This window comes from Hypanus sabinus, chromosome 7, assembly GCF_030144855.1.
Source record: "Hypanus sabinus isolate sHypSab1 chromosome 7, sHypSab1.hap1, whole genome shotgun sequence".
Classification (NCBI taxonomy): Eukaryota; Metazoa; Chordata; class Chondrichthyes; order Myliobatiformes; family Dasyatidae; genus Hypanus; species Hypanus sabinus.
The window spans coordinates 383702-399334 of record NC_082712.1 but is presented as its reverse complement, the minus strand read 5'-3'; the positions used below and the strand labels follow the sequence as shown (position 1 = coordinate 399334).

At 46.2% G+C, this 15633-nt stretch overlaps 1 protein-coding gene across 2 annotated transcripts in view; it reads left to right on the top strand.

Moving 5' to 3' along the window:
* Positions 1-15633, top strand: part of nup155 (nucleoporin 155) — a 283923-nt gene that overhangs the window by 126812 nt on the left and 141478 nt on the right. For both annotated transcript variants that reach the window (XM_059974027.1, XM_059974028.1), the window contains exons 13-15: positions 2987-3157; positions 9395-9505; positions 12248-12342. In XM_059974027.1, the coding sequence (XP_059830010.1) occupies positions 2987-3157; positions 9395-9505; positions 12248-12342 (377 nt within the window). The remainder of the gene's footprint in view (positions 1-2986; positions 3158-9394; positions 9506-12247; positions 12343-15633) is intronic.

Below are 15633 nucleotides of genomic sequence, written 5' to 3'. Positions count from 1 at the left end.
ACAGTAATAGGTGTAGAGAGAGTAGAGCAGTGGGTTAGGCACACATCCCTGTGGAGCGCCAGCTTTGGTTATCAGTGACATGGAGATGTTATTTCCAATCTGCAGAGATTGTGGTTTCCGGTTAGGAAGTCAAGGATGCAGTTGCCGTGGGAGGTAGGACTGTAGGAACGATGCTGTTAAATGCTGAGCTATAGTCAATACTCAGCATCCTGATGTAGGTATTTGCTTTGTCCAAGGCCATGTGGAGAAACATTGAGCTCGCATCTGCTGTAGACCTCATGTGGCTATAGGCAAATTGATGGTGGAGGTTCCTGATGATGAATGCTGCTTTCCTGTAACAGCGTTTCATGAGATGTGCTCAATGGTTGGGAGGGCTTGACCTGTGATATACTGGGCCGTATCTATCACTTCTTGTAGGATTTTCTGTTCAAGGGCAGTGGTGTTTGCAGACCTAGCTGTGATGCAGCCAGTCAATATACTCTCCATTACACATCCATAGAAGTTTGCCGAAGTTTTATATGTCATGCTGAATCTCGCAAACTCCTAAGGTAGTATATACTTTCTTCATAATTACACCTTTGTGCTGTGTCCAGGACAGGTCTTGTGAAATAATAACAACGAGGAATTTAATGTTACTGACCCTATCCACCTCTGATCCTCCAATGAGGACTGGCCCATGAACCTCTGCTTTCTTTCTTCTGAAGTCAATAATCATCTTGGTCTTGAGTAAGATGTAGTTGCTGTGGCATCAGTCAACCAGTTTTTCAATCTTCCTCCTATATGCTGATTCGGCCTACAACAATAGTAATGTCAGCGAACTTGAAAATGCCATTGGAGCTGTGCTTAGCCATACAGTCATAAATGTGAAGCAGTAGAGCAGGGAACTAAACACACAGCCTTCGATGCCACTGTGCTGATAGAGATTGTGGAGTTGTTGTTGCCAGTCTGCTGACTGGGACCTGCAAATGAGGAAATCCAGGATCCAATTGCACAAGGAGGTATTGGGGCCACGTTCTTGGAGCTTATTGATTGGTTTTCAGGGTATAATGGCATTGAATACTGAGCTGTCGCCAATAAGCAGAATCCTGGTGCATGCATCTTTGCCATCCAGATATTGCAGGGTTGAATGAAGAGCCAATGAGATGGTGTGGATCTGTTGCTCTGGTATGCCATTTGGAGCAAATCTAAGTTGCTTCTCAGACAGCAGTTGATAATGTTTCATCACCAACCTCTCAAAAGACTTCTTCACTGTGAATGTAAGTGCTGTTGGCCCAAAGTCATCCAGGCAGATCACATGCTTTTCTTGGGCACTGGTATAATTGAAGCCTGCTTGAGGCAGGTACCACACACTGCTGAAGTGAGTGGTTAAAGATCTGAGCTTCTTGAATTTACAGAGAATGATATGGGAAAAAAAAGGTATGTAGTGAGATGCAGTTCTGTGGATGAAAACGCCTTATTAATGGTAGAGGTTAGAGGAGAAAGGCCAGACTGGTTCAAGATGACAGAAAAGCACAAGTAACTCAAATAACCATGCATTGCAGACGAGAAATGCATGAGCGCGCAACATGTTGAAATTTGAAGTAGAAGGATTGCAGTAGCAGAAGACCACATTGGGTTATGCTTCTGTATGTACCAACGTGGCCACTGAATGTAGAAGATTATTAGTGGCAAAGACATGGCAAAAGCATGTCGTCTTTTCTCCAGGGTGTGGACGCTATAAGATCAAAGTTTATGTTTAAGATCAGAGTTGAGAGATTTAAAAAGGACTTCAAGGGCATCTTCTTCACAGAAGCACTGGTGCATATTTGGAATGAGCTGCCAGAAATAGTGGTTGAGCCAGACATATTAGCAATATTTAAAACCACCTAAATAAGTACGTGGATAGGAGATGTTCACAGGGCTATTGGGTAAATGAAGACAGATAGGACTTTCTCACGGAGCAACACAGTTGGGTGAGTTGGGCCAAAGGGCCTGTTTTTGTGCTAGGACTCTGACTCTATAATATTGGTCAGACCACAGGTGAAGTATTGAGTGCGGGTATGGTTGACACCCTGTTGGAAGGATGTGATAGCAGTGTAGAGGAGATTCACCAGGATGTTGTCTTTGATGGAATGATTTGACTATTGGAAGAAACTAGAGATGCTGGGTTTGCTTTTCTTGAAGATGGGGTATTAAGAAGATCTGTGATTGAGGTATGTAAAATTGAATGATAGGGTAGACTACAGGGAGCGTTGCTCCTAATTAGAAATGAATAAAACTAGAGGACAGAGAATAAGATGGGAAAGGTTTAGAAGGGTTCTGAGTGGAATATTTTTCATCCTGGAATGTCTGTCTGAATGAGTGAACAAATGACAGAAGCAAAGTTGTTGACAGCATTATCTGGATGAGCTCCAGAAATAACTAGGCACAGAATGCTGTGCGCCAAGTGCTGGAGAAAGCATTAGTAAGCAAATGAAGGTTTCAGGAGAACGTGGAGAGGCTGAGATAGTGGGCAACAATGTGCTAGATGCATCACAAATGAAAATAACTTGGACAATTTTTCCTAATGGTGAGCTATCTTAAACTCAGGGCCACAGATGGAAAATCTGGGGCAAGATGCTTAGGTTAGAAATGAAGTGATTGCTTTGATCTGCATGGTGTTGAATCTTTGGTGTTCCCCTACACCCTCCCCCATACCCCATGGAGGCTTGATTTCTGTTTGTAGATATTAATGGGATCAAGGAATGTGAGCACAGAGCAGGAGAACAATGTTACAGTGTTCATATTGAATGATCAGTCTTGATCTTATTGTGTGGCCATGAAGATCTGATGGGCTGAATGATCTATTCCTTCTTTTCTGCTTAAAAACTCAGCAGAAAAGGCAACATTTGACACAAGAAAAACCGTGAATGTTTTAGAGTGAAGCCCTTTCTGCAAACTTGAAGCCTGTAGCCAATATTCCATATGACCTGATCATCCTTCTCAATCAGTGTAATTGATATTCCAGATGACAGCAAACATTGATGGACACTCATGGGCCCTCTCCTCCATTGATAACTCTCAGCCTCAGAAGGTCGTTACACCCCTCAACAAAGACCGTGTTCCTCTTACAGACCCACCAGTTGTGATACATCAGCATTTAATTCCACCCAAAAGGTTCATTCTTCTCACTGCACAGGTATGAAAAGGAAGCTGCTCTGCTGGAGCAATCCTTCCCTCACTCTATACATTATATGTGTGCCTGACTGTTTCTCCTTCTCTCCATGTGTGCTTGCATTTGTACAGTGTCTATAAAAAGTATTCACCCCTCTTTGCAAATTTTCATGTTTTACAACATTAAATCACAGTGGATTTAATTTGGCTTTTTTTTTACCCTGATCAACAGAAAAAGCCTCTTTTGTGTCAAAGTGAAAACAGATCTGTACAAAGTGATCTAAATTAATTACAAAATAATTGATTGCATAAGTATTAACCGCCTTTAATATGACACACCAAATCATCATTGGTTTTAGAAGTCACATAATTAGTTAATTGGAGATCTCAGTGTGCAGTCAAGGTGTTTCAGTTGGTTGTAGTCATCTGTATCTGGAAGGTCCAACTGCTGATTAGTCAGTATCTTGGCAAAATCTTCACCATGAAGACAAAAGAACACTCCAAGCAACTCTGCAAAAAGGTTGTTGAAAAGCACAAGTCAGGAGATGGATACAAGAAAATTCCCAAGTCACTGAATATCCCTGTTACGGTTAAGTCAATCATCAAGAAATGGAAAAAAATATGGCACAGCTGTAGATCTGCCTAGAGCAGGCTGTCCTCAGAAACTAAGTGCCAGTGCAAGCAAGGGACTAGAGAGGGAGGCCAACAAGAGACCTATGACATCTCTGGATGAGTTACAAGCTTCAGTGGCTGAGATTGGAGAGACTGTGCATTCAACAACTGTTGCCCAGGAGCTTCACCAGTTGCAGCTTTATGGAAGGGTGGCAATGAAAAAGACACTGTTGGAAAAAAAACTCACATGAAACCTCAACTAGTTTGCCAGAAGGCATGTGGGGGAATGTCTCCCACAGAACAATGACTGAAACTGAGCACACACAAGGACTCAAATACTTGCACTAATGGCACTTTGTGCATTACTGTGATATTCTGGTGCTGCTGCAACTTATTTTCTGTTACTTATCTATTTAATACTGTTTTTCTATTACTGTCTTGTTTTTATCTACCACTTTGTTTGATTGCCTGAGAGGCAGCCAAACAGAGTTTCATTCTACCTATGTACAATGACAATAAAGATCATTCAGTTCAATTCAAAATTGAACTTTTTGGCCATCAGACTAAATGCTATGTTCAGTGCAAGCCAAACACCACACATCATCCAAAACACACAATCCCTACTGTGAAGCATGGTGGCTGCATCATGCTATGGGGGATGCTTCACTGCAACAGGCCTTAGAAGGCTTGTGAAGGTAAAGGGTAACATGAATGCAGCAAAATATAGGGAAATCCTGAAGGAAAACCTGATGCAGTCTGCCAGACAACTGCGACTTGGGAGAAGATTTGTTTTCCAGCAAGACAAAGACCCTAAGCATAAAGCCAAAGGTACACAGGAATGGCTTAAAAACTACAAGGTTAATGTCCTGGAGTGCCTAGGTCAGAGTCCAGACCTCAACCGCATTGAGAATTTGTGGCTGGAATTGAAAAGGGCTGTTCACTTACAATCCCCATGCAATCTGACAGAGCTTGAGCAGTTTTGTTGAGAAGAATGGCAAAAAATTGACGTGTCCAGATGTGTAAAGCTGATAGAGACCTATCCACACAGTAATTGCTGCCAAAGGTGCAACTGCTAGATACTGACTTGAAAGGGGTGAATACTTATGCTGTAGCGATGTGCTACACACAGCGCTGAAATAACGACACGCAGTCGGTAAGTCGTTTCGAGACTAGTTTATTCAAACTTCACGGTGCAGGTATTTAAATCCCTAGCTCCCGCCCTCTCCAGGTGGAAATGACGTCAGAGGTGCATTACCAAAGTCTCCCCCCGCGCGCTGGGTATTTGTGAGCCGGTTTGCCTGCGCAGAAAGTGGGTCGCCACATAACCCCCCCAGAACCGGCGATACACCCCCCCAATGTCCACAGTCTGGATCAGCCTCTGTTTGGGAGGTCTGCCTCTGCGCCGTGGTGCCTGAACCTCGACCGGCTGCGTCAAGTCGACATAAGTCGGTCCACCGTGAAAACCTCCTCTTTCCCCCCAATGTCCAGAATGTACGTGGATCCATTGTTGTTGATCACCCTGAACGGCCCCTCGTATGGCCGCTGTAGCGGTGCCCGGTGTCTGCCCCTTTGTACAAACACAAACTTACAGTTTTGCAGTTCTTTGGGTACATGGGTCGGGGTCAGTCCGTGCTGTGAAGTTGGTACGGGGGCCAGGTTGCCAAGCCTTTCGCGTAGCCTGTCCAGGACTGCTGTGGGTTCTTCCTCTTGCCCCCTTGGGGCTGATATGAACTCTCCCGAGACGGCCAGGGGTGCGCCGTACAACAACTTGGCCCACGAGGCGTGCAGATCCTCTTTGGTCACCGTACGAATTCCAAGCAGGTCCCAGGGAAGCTGGTCCACCCAGTTAGGTCCTGTCAGGCGGGCCATGAGAGCTGACTTCAAGTGACGGTGGAAGCATTCCACCAGTCCATTCGACTGTGGGTGGTAGGCAGTTGTGTGGTGCAGCTGCGTTCCCAACACGCTGGCCACAGCCGTCCACAGGCTGGAGGTGAACTGGGCGCCTCTGTCGGAGGTAATGTGGGCCGGTACCCCGAAGCGTGCTACCCAGGTTGCAATCAGTGCTCGGGCGCAGGAATCGGCAGATGTGTCGGTGAGCAGGACTGCCTCTGGCCACCTCGTGAGCTGGTCTACCATAGTTAGGAGGTACCGCGCTCCTCGGGACACTGGTAGGGGGCCCACGACATCCACATGAATGTGGTCGAACCTCCGGTGGGTGGGTTCGAACTGCTGCGGCGGGGCTTTAGTGTGCCGCTGCACCTTGGCTGTTTGGCACTGCGCACATGTTCTGGCCCATTCACTGACCTGCTTGCGAAGTCCGTGCCACGCGAACTTGCTGGAGACCAGCTGGACTGTTGTTCTGATAGATGGGTGCGCCAAACCGTGTATGGAGTCGAAAATCTGCCGCCTCCAGGCTGCCAGGACGATGGGGTGAGGTTGGTCAGTAGCCATGTCGCACAGGAAGGTCCTATCACCTGGGCCTATGAGAAAGTCCTGCAGCTGCAAACTTGAGACTGCGGTCCTGTAGCTGGGCATCTCGTCGTCTGCCTGCTACGCCTCCGCCAGTGCTGCATAGTCCACCCCCAGGGACAGGGCCTGGACAGCTGGTCTGGAGAGTGCGTCTGCCATGATGTTGTCCTTCCCCGAGGCATGCTGGATGTCTGTCGTGTACTCGGAGATGTAGGACAGATGTCGCTGCTGGTGAGCTGACCAGGGATCGGACACCTTCGTGAACGTGAAGGTCAACGGTTTGTGGTCCATGAACGTGGCGAACGGCCTTCCTTCCAAGAAGTACCTGAAATGCCGGATTACCAAATACAGTGCCAACAGCTTCCGGTTGAAAGCACTGTACTTGAGTTCGGGTGGTCGTAGGTGCTTGCTGAAGAACGCCAGGGGTTGCCAGCGCCCCTCGATGAGCTGCTGACTGCTGTGTCGGATGTGTCCACCGTGAGGGCGGTTGGAACGTCTGTTCTGGGGTGCACCAGCATCGCGGCATCTGCAGGTTTACTTGGCTTTAATGAAAGCAGCCGTGGCCTCCTCGTCCCAAGTAATGTCCTTGTCTTTACCTGACATCAGGGTGTACAAAGGGCGCAAGATACGGGCTGCTGAGGGGAGGAAACGGTGGTAGAAGTTCACCATACCAACAAACTCTTGCAGGCCTTTGACCGTGTTGGGCCGTACAAAGTGGCGGATCGCGTCTACCTTGGCGGGCAGAGGTGTTGCCCCGTCTTTGGTAATCCTGTGGCCCAGGAAGTCGATGGTATCAAGACCGAACTGGCATTTGGCCAGGTTGATCGTGAGGCCGAAGTCACTCAGGCGGGAGTAGAGCTGGCGGAGGTGGGACAGATGCTCCTGACGACAACTGCTGGCTATAAGGATGTCATCCAAATAGATGAATGCAAAATCTAGGTCGCGTTCCACTGCATCCATTAGCCGCTGGAACGTCTGTGCAGCATTCTTCAGGCCGAACGACATTCGGAGGAACTCGAACAGGCCGAACGGGGTGATGAGTGCTGTTTTGGGGATGTCTTCAGGGTGCACCGGGATTTGATGGTATCTCCAGACGAGGTCTACTTTGGAAAAGATTCTTGCCCCGTGCAGGTTTGCTGCAAAGTCCTGTATGTGCGGCACGGGGTAGCGGTCTGGAGTGGTAGCCTCGTTCAGTCTGCGGTAGTCGCCGCATGGTCTCCAACCTCCGGCTGCTTTGGGCACCATGTGCAGGGGGGAGGCCCATGGGCTGTCGGACCTTCGTATGATCCCCGATTCCTCCATCCTCTTGAACTCCTCTTTCGCCAGGTGGAGCTTTTCTGGAGGGAGCCTTCGTGCACGGGCGTGAAGGGGTGGTCCCTGGGTCGGAATGTGGTGCTGTACCCCGTGTCTGGGCATGTCCACCGTGAACTGCAGTGCCAGAATCGATGGGAAGTCCGCAAGGATTCTGGTGAATTCGTTGTCCGACAGCGTGATGGAGTCCAGGTGTGGGGCCAGCAACTTGGCTTCACCCAGGGATGATGTCTGGAAAGTCTTGGCATGTACCAGTCTTTTCCCTTGCAAGTCGACCAGCAGGCTGTGAGCTCGCAAGAAGTCTGCCCCCAGGAGTGGTTGAGCCATGGCGGCCAGTGTGAAGACCCACGTGAACCGGCTGGCGCCGAACTGCAGCTGCACGGTGCGGGTGCCGTAGGTCCGTATCGTGCTGCCGTTTGCGGCCCTCAGGGTGGGTCCTGGCTTCCTGTTGCGGGTGTTGTACCCCGTCGGGGGCAAAACGATGATCTCCGCTCTGGTGTCTACCGAGAAGCGGCGTCCCGACTGTTTGTCCCAGACATACAAGAGGCTGTCCTGGTGGCCTGGGGCCATAGTCATTAGCGGCAGCTGGCCCTGGCTCTGGCCCTTGCAGGGCGGGCGACAATGGCGGGCTTTTGTGCCCCAGCTGGTGGTAGAAACACCACTGTTCACTGTCCTCCTCACTCAGTGTTGTGTGCGCTTCCTTACCGGGCCTGGTCTGGTCTGCTGTTGGGCTCGTGGCCTGGTAATCTGACCGACGGACGACACACTCTCCCTCTTGGCTTTCCACAGCACGTCTGCCCAGGCCGCCACTTTCCAGGGGTCGCTGAAATCTGCGTCGGCCAGCAGCAGATGTATGTCCCCGGGCAGTTGCTCCAGGAACGCTTGCTCGAACATGAGGCAGGGCTTGTGTCCGTCAGCCAGGGATAGCATCTCGTTCATCAATGCTGACGGCAGTCTGTCTCCCACCATCTGCTGGTCAAGGGCGCTCACCACATGGTAGTAACGCATGGAATCAGAGGATATCTGCCGAATCTGGAACTGGGCTTCTGCTTGGCTAAACCACACGCATGGTCGCTGCGTCCAGAAAGTCGGCAGTTTGAGCGAAACTGCGTGAACAGATGAAGAGTCAGTCATCTTGGGTCCAAATCCCGTTTGGACCGTCGGGGTCACCAGTGTAGCGATGTGCTACACACAGCGCTGAAATAACGACACACAGTCAATAAGTCGTTTCGAGACTAGTTTATTCAAACTTCGTGGTGCTGGTATTTAAATCCCTAGCGCCCACCCTCTCCGGGCGGAAATGACATCAGAGGTGCATTACCAAAGTCTCCCCCCGCGCGCTGGCTATTTGTGAGCCGGTTCGCCTGCGCAGAAAGTGGGTCGCCACAATGCAATCAATTATGTTGTGTGTAATAATAGTAATAAACTTAGAGTAATTTGTAGAAAGTTGTTTTCACTTTGACACAAAAGAGTCTTTTTCTGTTGATCAGCGTCAAAAGCCTAATTAAATTCACTGTGATTCAATGTTGTAAAACAATAAAACATGATAACTTCTGGGGGGGGGATTCTTTTTATAGGCTCTGTATGTAGTGTGTTGTCAAACACGTGTTTAACTCTGTACCCACATGCTCATCTTTGCCCATCTGTGCATGTTCTTGCCACTGTGTTTGAGTATCTCTTCATGCCTGTCAGCACATCAATGTTCACTGCTCATCAGTGGGCGTTCTTTCTTCTGACTTTGGTTGTTAATAATGTCGGAAGAAGGCTGGGTGCAGAAAACTTCTTGGAAGAATACTGCAGCAAGATTTGGGATGAGGCTGTTGAAATCTACCAATTACAATAAGATATTTTTGATTCTCTCCTGCTTTAGGGAAGCCACTTCTTTCACAAGTTGCGTCCAGTGGACCAGCTCCGTCACCTGCTGGTGAGCAATGCAGGTGGAGAAGGTGAAGATGTTGAACGTTTTTTCAAACTGTATCGGGTAAGCATTTGATATCGAGCAATTATTTGAAGTCTGTGGCTACTTGTTTATTCCAATGGAAAAGTCCTCATGATTTTAAACACTTTCTTGGATATTCTATTAATTTCTAAACTTCGTAGAAAATAACACCAGCTTATTCCAGGTTCTGCACATATTTGTAATATCCAGAGTTGTGTGAAGCAGAGCAGATGCAGCTGGTGCAGTGGTGCCACAACTTGCTCTGTAGTTTAGATGAGCAGTAGTGATAGAGGACTGTATAATCAGAGTTAGGAGGTTTATAGTAGGGAAACAGGCCCTTCAGACTCGATTGGCCAAATGGCCTACTTCTGCTTCTATACCTTATGTTCTTCAGACCAATTCTTCCATTCTAACCAAGGTGTCTAAGTTGGTGTCATTTCCCTGCACTGGACAATATCCTTCCAAAACCACCTTGACCAAATGTCTTTTAAATGTTCTATCCGCGTCTACTACTTCCTTCTGAATACTTACCACTGTCTCTAAGGAAAAATGTTTCCCCTCCCATCCCCTTTAGCCATTCTCCTCTCATCTTAAATCTGTTTCTTTCACATGGCAGATAAATTAGAGACCATTGATCTTTTGCCAATGACATGAAAGATGATGGTATTCTTGGGAGCGTGGAGGTAAAGAGAGATCTTGAAGTCCAAGTCCATTAGTTCCCTCAAAGTTGACATGCAAGTTGATAGGGTTATAACATTAGCTCATGGCTAACAAAGACTAACGCACCAAATGCCTTATTCCCCTTATGAAAGAACCAAGGTCCCAAGAACTAGACACAAAAATAGGTGGGAAAGTAGGTTAGGAAGAAGATAAAAAGAGTTTGGAGAGATAGTAAGTGCACAAAAAGTGGGGAAATGTGAACATATTTTAGGAAGGAAAGCAGGACAAGTATGTTCCAATAAAAAGGAAGAACAAAAGAACAATTTTTTTTTAAAGGGAGAAAGATTACAGAAAGCTTCAGCACATAGAATTTTGGTTCGTTGTCCATGACTGAGAAGATGGTGAAGACACCTTCACAGCATTTAAGAAGCATCAGAATGAGTGCTTGAATATCCAAGGCATAGTTGCTGCACATCAAGTACTGGTAAATGGGTTTATTGTAGGGGAGTATTTTGTAGTCACTATAAGCATAGTGGGCTGAAGGGCCTAATATTGTACTGTATAACAGTGTGATTTTGACTCTGGGTTCTTCTCTCAATTCAGATTGTCTTTAAACTGAATGTCGGTTCTCATTCCAAAATCACATGCTGAATATTTCCAGTCTTTTCAGTTTTTATTTCGTGTTTTCTGCATTTGTTTTTTTTACTTTTTAGTAAATGCCAACCTTGCTAGAAATGCCCATATTCTTTGAACAACTAATAAATCAAGAGCTTGGATGTTGAAGAGATTGTAGAAGCATTAGTGATGATCTTCCATGAATCACTAGATTCTGGAGTGGTTCCAGAGGACTGGAAAATTGATGAAGTTTCAGGGCACTTGGAGGCATATGATAAAATTGACCAAATCACCATTGTTTCCTTAAGGGGAAATTTTACCAGACAGAGTGAGAGAATGGGCAAAGAAGTGGCAGGTCTAATATAGTATATAGCCATGTACGGTCATGCACTTTGTTAGAAGAAATAAAAGTGTAGACTATTTTCTAAATCGGAAGACAGTTCAAAAATCTGACGTGAAAAGGGATAGTAAGGGACAAGAAATTTTGAGGAAGTAGAGAGGCTACAGAAGGATAGACAGATTAGGAGAATGGGCAAAGAAATGGCAGATGTAAAGTGTATGGTCATGCACTTCAGCAGAAGAAATGAAAGGGTTGACTATTGTAAATGGAGAGAAAATAGAAAAAACTGAGACATGAAGGGACTTGGGTGCTCATGCAGGATTCCCTAAAGGCTAACTTGCAGGTTGAGTTAGTGGTAAGGAAGGCAAATACAATGTTAGCATTCATTTCGAGAGGATTGGAATATATAAGCAAGTATGTAATGCTTAGGCTTTATAAGGTATTGTCAGTCCAAGGTATTGTGAGCAGTTTTGGGCTTCTTATCTGAGAAATGATAATACTGGCACTGGGGAGGTTCAAGAGAATTATTCCAAGAATGAAAGGGTTAACATTGAAGATCTTTTGGTGTCTCTGGGCCTGTACTCACTGGAGTTTAGAAGACTGAGGGGGGATCTAATTGAAATCTATTAAATATTGAAAGGCTTGGACAGAGCAGATGTGGAAACAATGTTTCCTCTTGTGAGAGAGTTGAAGACCAGACAGCACAGCCTCAATAGAGGGGCATCCCTTTAGAATAGAGATGAAAAGGAATTTATTTAGCCAGAGGATGGAGAATCTGTGGAATTCTACAGACAGTTGTGGAGGCCAAATCATTGGGTATATTTAAAACAGAGGTTAATAGGTTCTTGATAGTAAGGTGTCAAAGGTGATTGGGGTTAAGGTAGGAAAATATGGTTTAGAGGGATAATTAGTCAGCTCCGATGGAATGATGAAGCTGACTCAATGGGTTGAGTGGTTTAATTCTACTTTTATACCTTATGGTCTTATGATCTTATGGAATTGGTGACAGTATCAAAGATGAACAGATAGATCTTTCCAATATTAGTTTGAATAAATATCTACACAACATTTTAATGTTGTGCAGAATGTGTAATAATTTAGATTAGGGAAAATCAAACAAAGTTGTTAATTTTATTTTTGTAACGAATGAATTTGTGTCTTCTATTCAGGAAGAACAAGCTTGTGCATCATGTCTTATCCTTGCCTGTTCAACTGCAGCCTGTGATCGTGAGGTCTCAGTGTGGGCAACTCGTGCTTTCTTCAGGTATTTCTAAATTTCACCCAAGTGGTCTCAGTGGATAATCCCCAAAGAACATATCTTAAGTACTACTGTGATGTTGTCTTTAATGAAAAATGCAACCCACCCTCTTTCCTCAATCATTCCTGTAGCATTTCTACAGTGAAACACTGAGCAGACGGTCTTACTCCTTCCCTCAAGCATCTTCCTGTTATGGTTATTATATCTCAGATTTATTTTGATCTGGATCTAGTTATGACCTTAAAACTTCAGTTTCCTCTATACCAGTAACTTTTGATTCAATTATATAGAGCATATAGTGATTGAGGCTGCACATTAACAATGTTTAAAAGCCATCTAGACAAGTAAGTGGATAGGAGGGTAAGAGGAATTTAGAGGGCTATGGGCCAAATGCAGACAGTTGAAATATAAACAAGGGGTAACAGAGTCTGCCTGGATGAATTAGGTCAAAGGGCTTGTTTCTGTGATGTATGACTGAGAACAGCATAGAAATTGTCTCATCAGCTCAACAACATCTCCGTACAACATAATGCTGAATTAAACTAATTCTCTCTGCCTGTACATGGTCCATATCCTTCCATTCCCTTATCATTTATCATCTATATCATGGGAAGCGGCCAATGAGTAAGTGGGCCAGTGAAGGAGTGGAAATTTGAGGCTTTGACTCGGAGATTCTGGAAGTTTTGGCAGTTGGACTGTGCAATCAAGTCAATCAAGATTTGAATAGCTCAGCAGAAAGCCGTTGATTAGACAATCAAGATTTGAATAGCTCAGGCTCAGCAGAAAGCAGCTGATTGGGCAATTGAGGTCAGGTGACCAAGTCATTTGAAAAGCTCAAACAAATAAATAGAAGGGTAGATCAAGCAGAGCGGCCTGTGGAAAGCGGCCAGTGAAGGAGTATACATTTTAAGCTTTGACTCGAGAGGCTTCGACGAGAAGAGGCAGAGGACTAGTTTGTTCCCAGTTAGTCTTTACAATGCCTCCTGAGATGGTGATGTGCCTCTCCTGTGAGATGTGGCAGTCTTGGGGGAACTCTCCTCTCCCACAGAGTCACATCTGCCAGAAGTGCATGTGGCTGGGCGATCTGGAAGACCGTGTGAGGTATCTGGAGCAGCAGCTGGATGACCTTCGACTCACAAGGGAAAATGAGGCAATCATAGATGAGAGCTGCAGGGAAGTAGTCACACCTAGGCTGCAGGAAGCAGGTTGTTGGGAAGCAGGCAGTCTGAGGGGGGGGGGGGAAAGTGAAGGAGAGTAGACAGGTAGTGCAGAGCACCCCTGTAGCCATTCCCCTGAGTAATAAGTTTACCGTCCTGGATACTGTTGGCGAGGACAACCAACCAGGTGTGAGCCATGGTGGCAGGGCCTGTGGCACTGAGTCTGACCCTGTGGTGCAGAAGGATGGGATGGAGAAGAGGAGAGCTGTCGTCATTGGAGACTCTACAGTCAGGGGAGCAGACAGGAGATTTTATGGACGTGAGAAGGACACCTGCATGGTTTGTTGCCTCCTGGGTGCCAGGGTCTGGGATGTCTCTGACCGGGTGCATGCCATCCTGGTACGAGAGGGAAAGCAACCAGAAGTCGTGATGCATGTTGGTACCAATGACATAGGCAGGAAGAAGGATGAGGTCCTGAAGTGTGAGTTTCGGGAACTAGGCAGAAGGCTGAAGAACAGGACCCTAAGGGCGGCGTTCTCAGGATTGCTGCTAGTACTACGTGATAGTGACGGTAAGAATTGGAGGAGATGGCAGTTGAATGCGTGGCTGAGGAGTTGGTGCAGGGGGCAGGGTTTTACATTTTTGGATCATTGGGATCTCTTCTGGGGAAGGTGGGACCTGTACAGATTGGATGGGTTGCACCTGAACTCGAGGGGGAGCAATTCCTTGCAGGTAGGTTTGCTAGAATGGTTCGGGAGGGTTTAAACTAATTTGCAAGGGAGATGGGACCTGGAGCGATAGAGCAGTAGAAGAAGTGCATTGAGTCAAGCCAGATCTAACATATAGAGAGGCTTTGAGGATAGAGAATCAGAATAAAGGGTGTAAAGGTAGTAAGGTAGAAGGGCTAAAGTGTGTGTACTTCAATGCAAGAAGCATCAGGAACAAAGCTGATGAATTGCGCTTGGATGCATACATAGAATTATGATGTATTGGCCATTACGGAGACTTGGCTGGCACCAGGGCAGGAATGGATTCTGAATTTTCCTGGATTTCAGTGCTTTAAAAGGGATAGAGGGGGGGAAAGGGGAGAAGGGGTGGCATTACTGGTCAGGGATTCTATTACAGCTGCAGAAAGGGAGTTTGAGGGCCGGCACAACATTGTGGGCTGAAGGGCCTGTAATGTGCTGTACTATTCTATGATCTATGTTCATTTGGGGTGGCATCTAGTTGTAGCAGTTAGTGCAATGCTTTACAGTATCATCTGTAAGATCGGGGTTCATTTCCCATCACTGTTGGAAAGGAGTTTGTATGTTTTCCCTGTGACTGCGTGTGTTTTCTCTGCATGCTCTAGTTTCCTCCCACATTCCAAAGACTTACAGATTAGGGTTGGTGAGTTGTGGGAATTCTATCTTGGTGTCAGAAGCATTGGGACACTTGTCATGGTAGCATAGCCAGCATTCACAGATTAGGGTTTGATTCCTACTGCTGTCGGTAAGGAATTCTCCTCATGAACATGTGCTATAACTCTAGAAGTGATTGCCCACTTTGCATTTGGCATTAACCTGGAGGTTAACTTTTAGGGTATCCTACTCAAGGACTCCGAAGTCCCTTTGCATTTCTGCATTTTGAATTCTCCCTCCATCTAAATAATAGTCTGCCTGTTTATTTCTTCCACCAAAGTGCATGACCATATACTTTGCAGCATTATATTTAATTTCCCACTTTTTTGCCCCTTCCCCTAAACTATCTAAGTCTCTCTGAAGGCTCTCTGTTCCTCACACTACCTGCTCCTCCACCTATCTTTGTATCATCCGCAAATTTAACCACAAATTCATTAATACCATAGTCCAAATCATTGAAATACATCGTAAAAGGCAGCGGTCCCAACACTGACCCCTGTGGAACTCCACTAGTAACCAGCAGCCAGCCAGAATAGAATCCCTTTATTCCCACTCTGTTTTCTACCGATCCATGCTAGTAATTTCTTTGTAATTTCATGGGACCTTATCTTGCTAAGCAACCTCATGTGCGGCACCTTGTCAAAGGCCTTCTGAAAATCCAAGTACACCACATCCACTGCATCTCCCTTGTCTACCCTACTTGTAATTTCCTCAAAGAATTGCAGTAGGTCAGTCAGGCA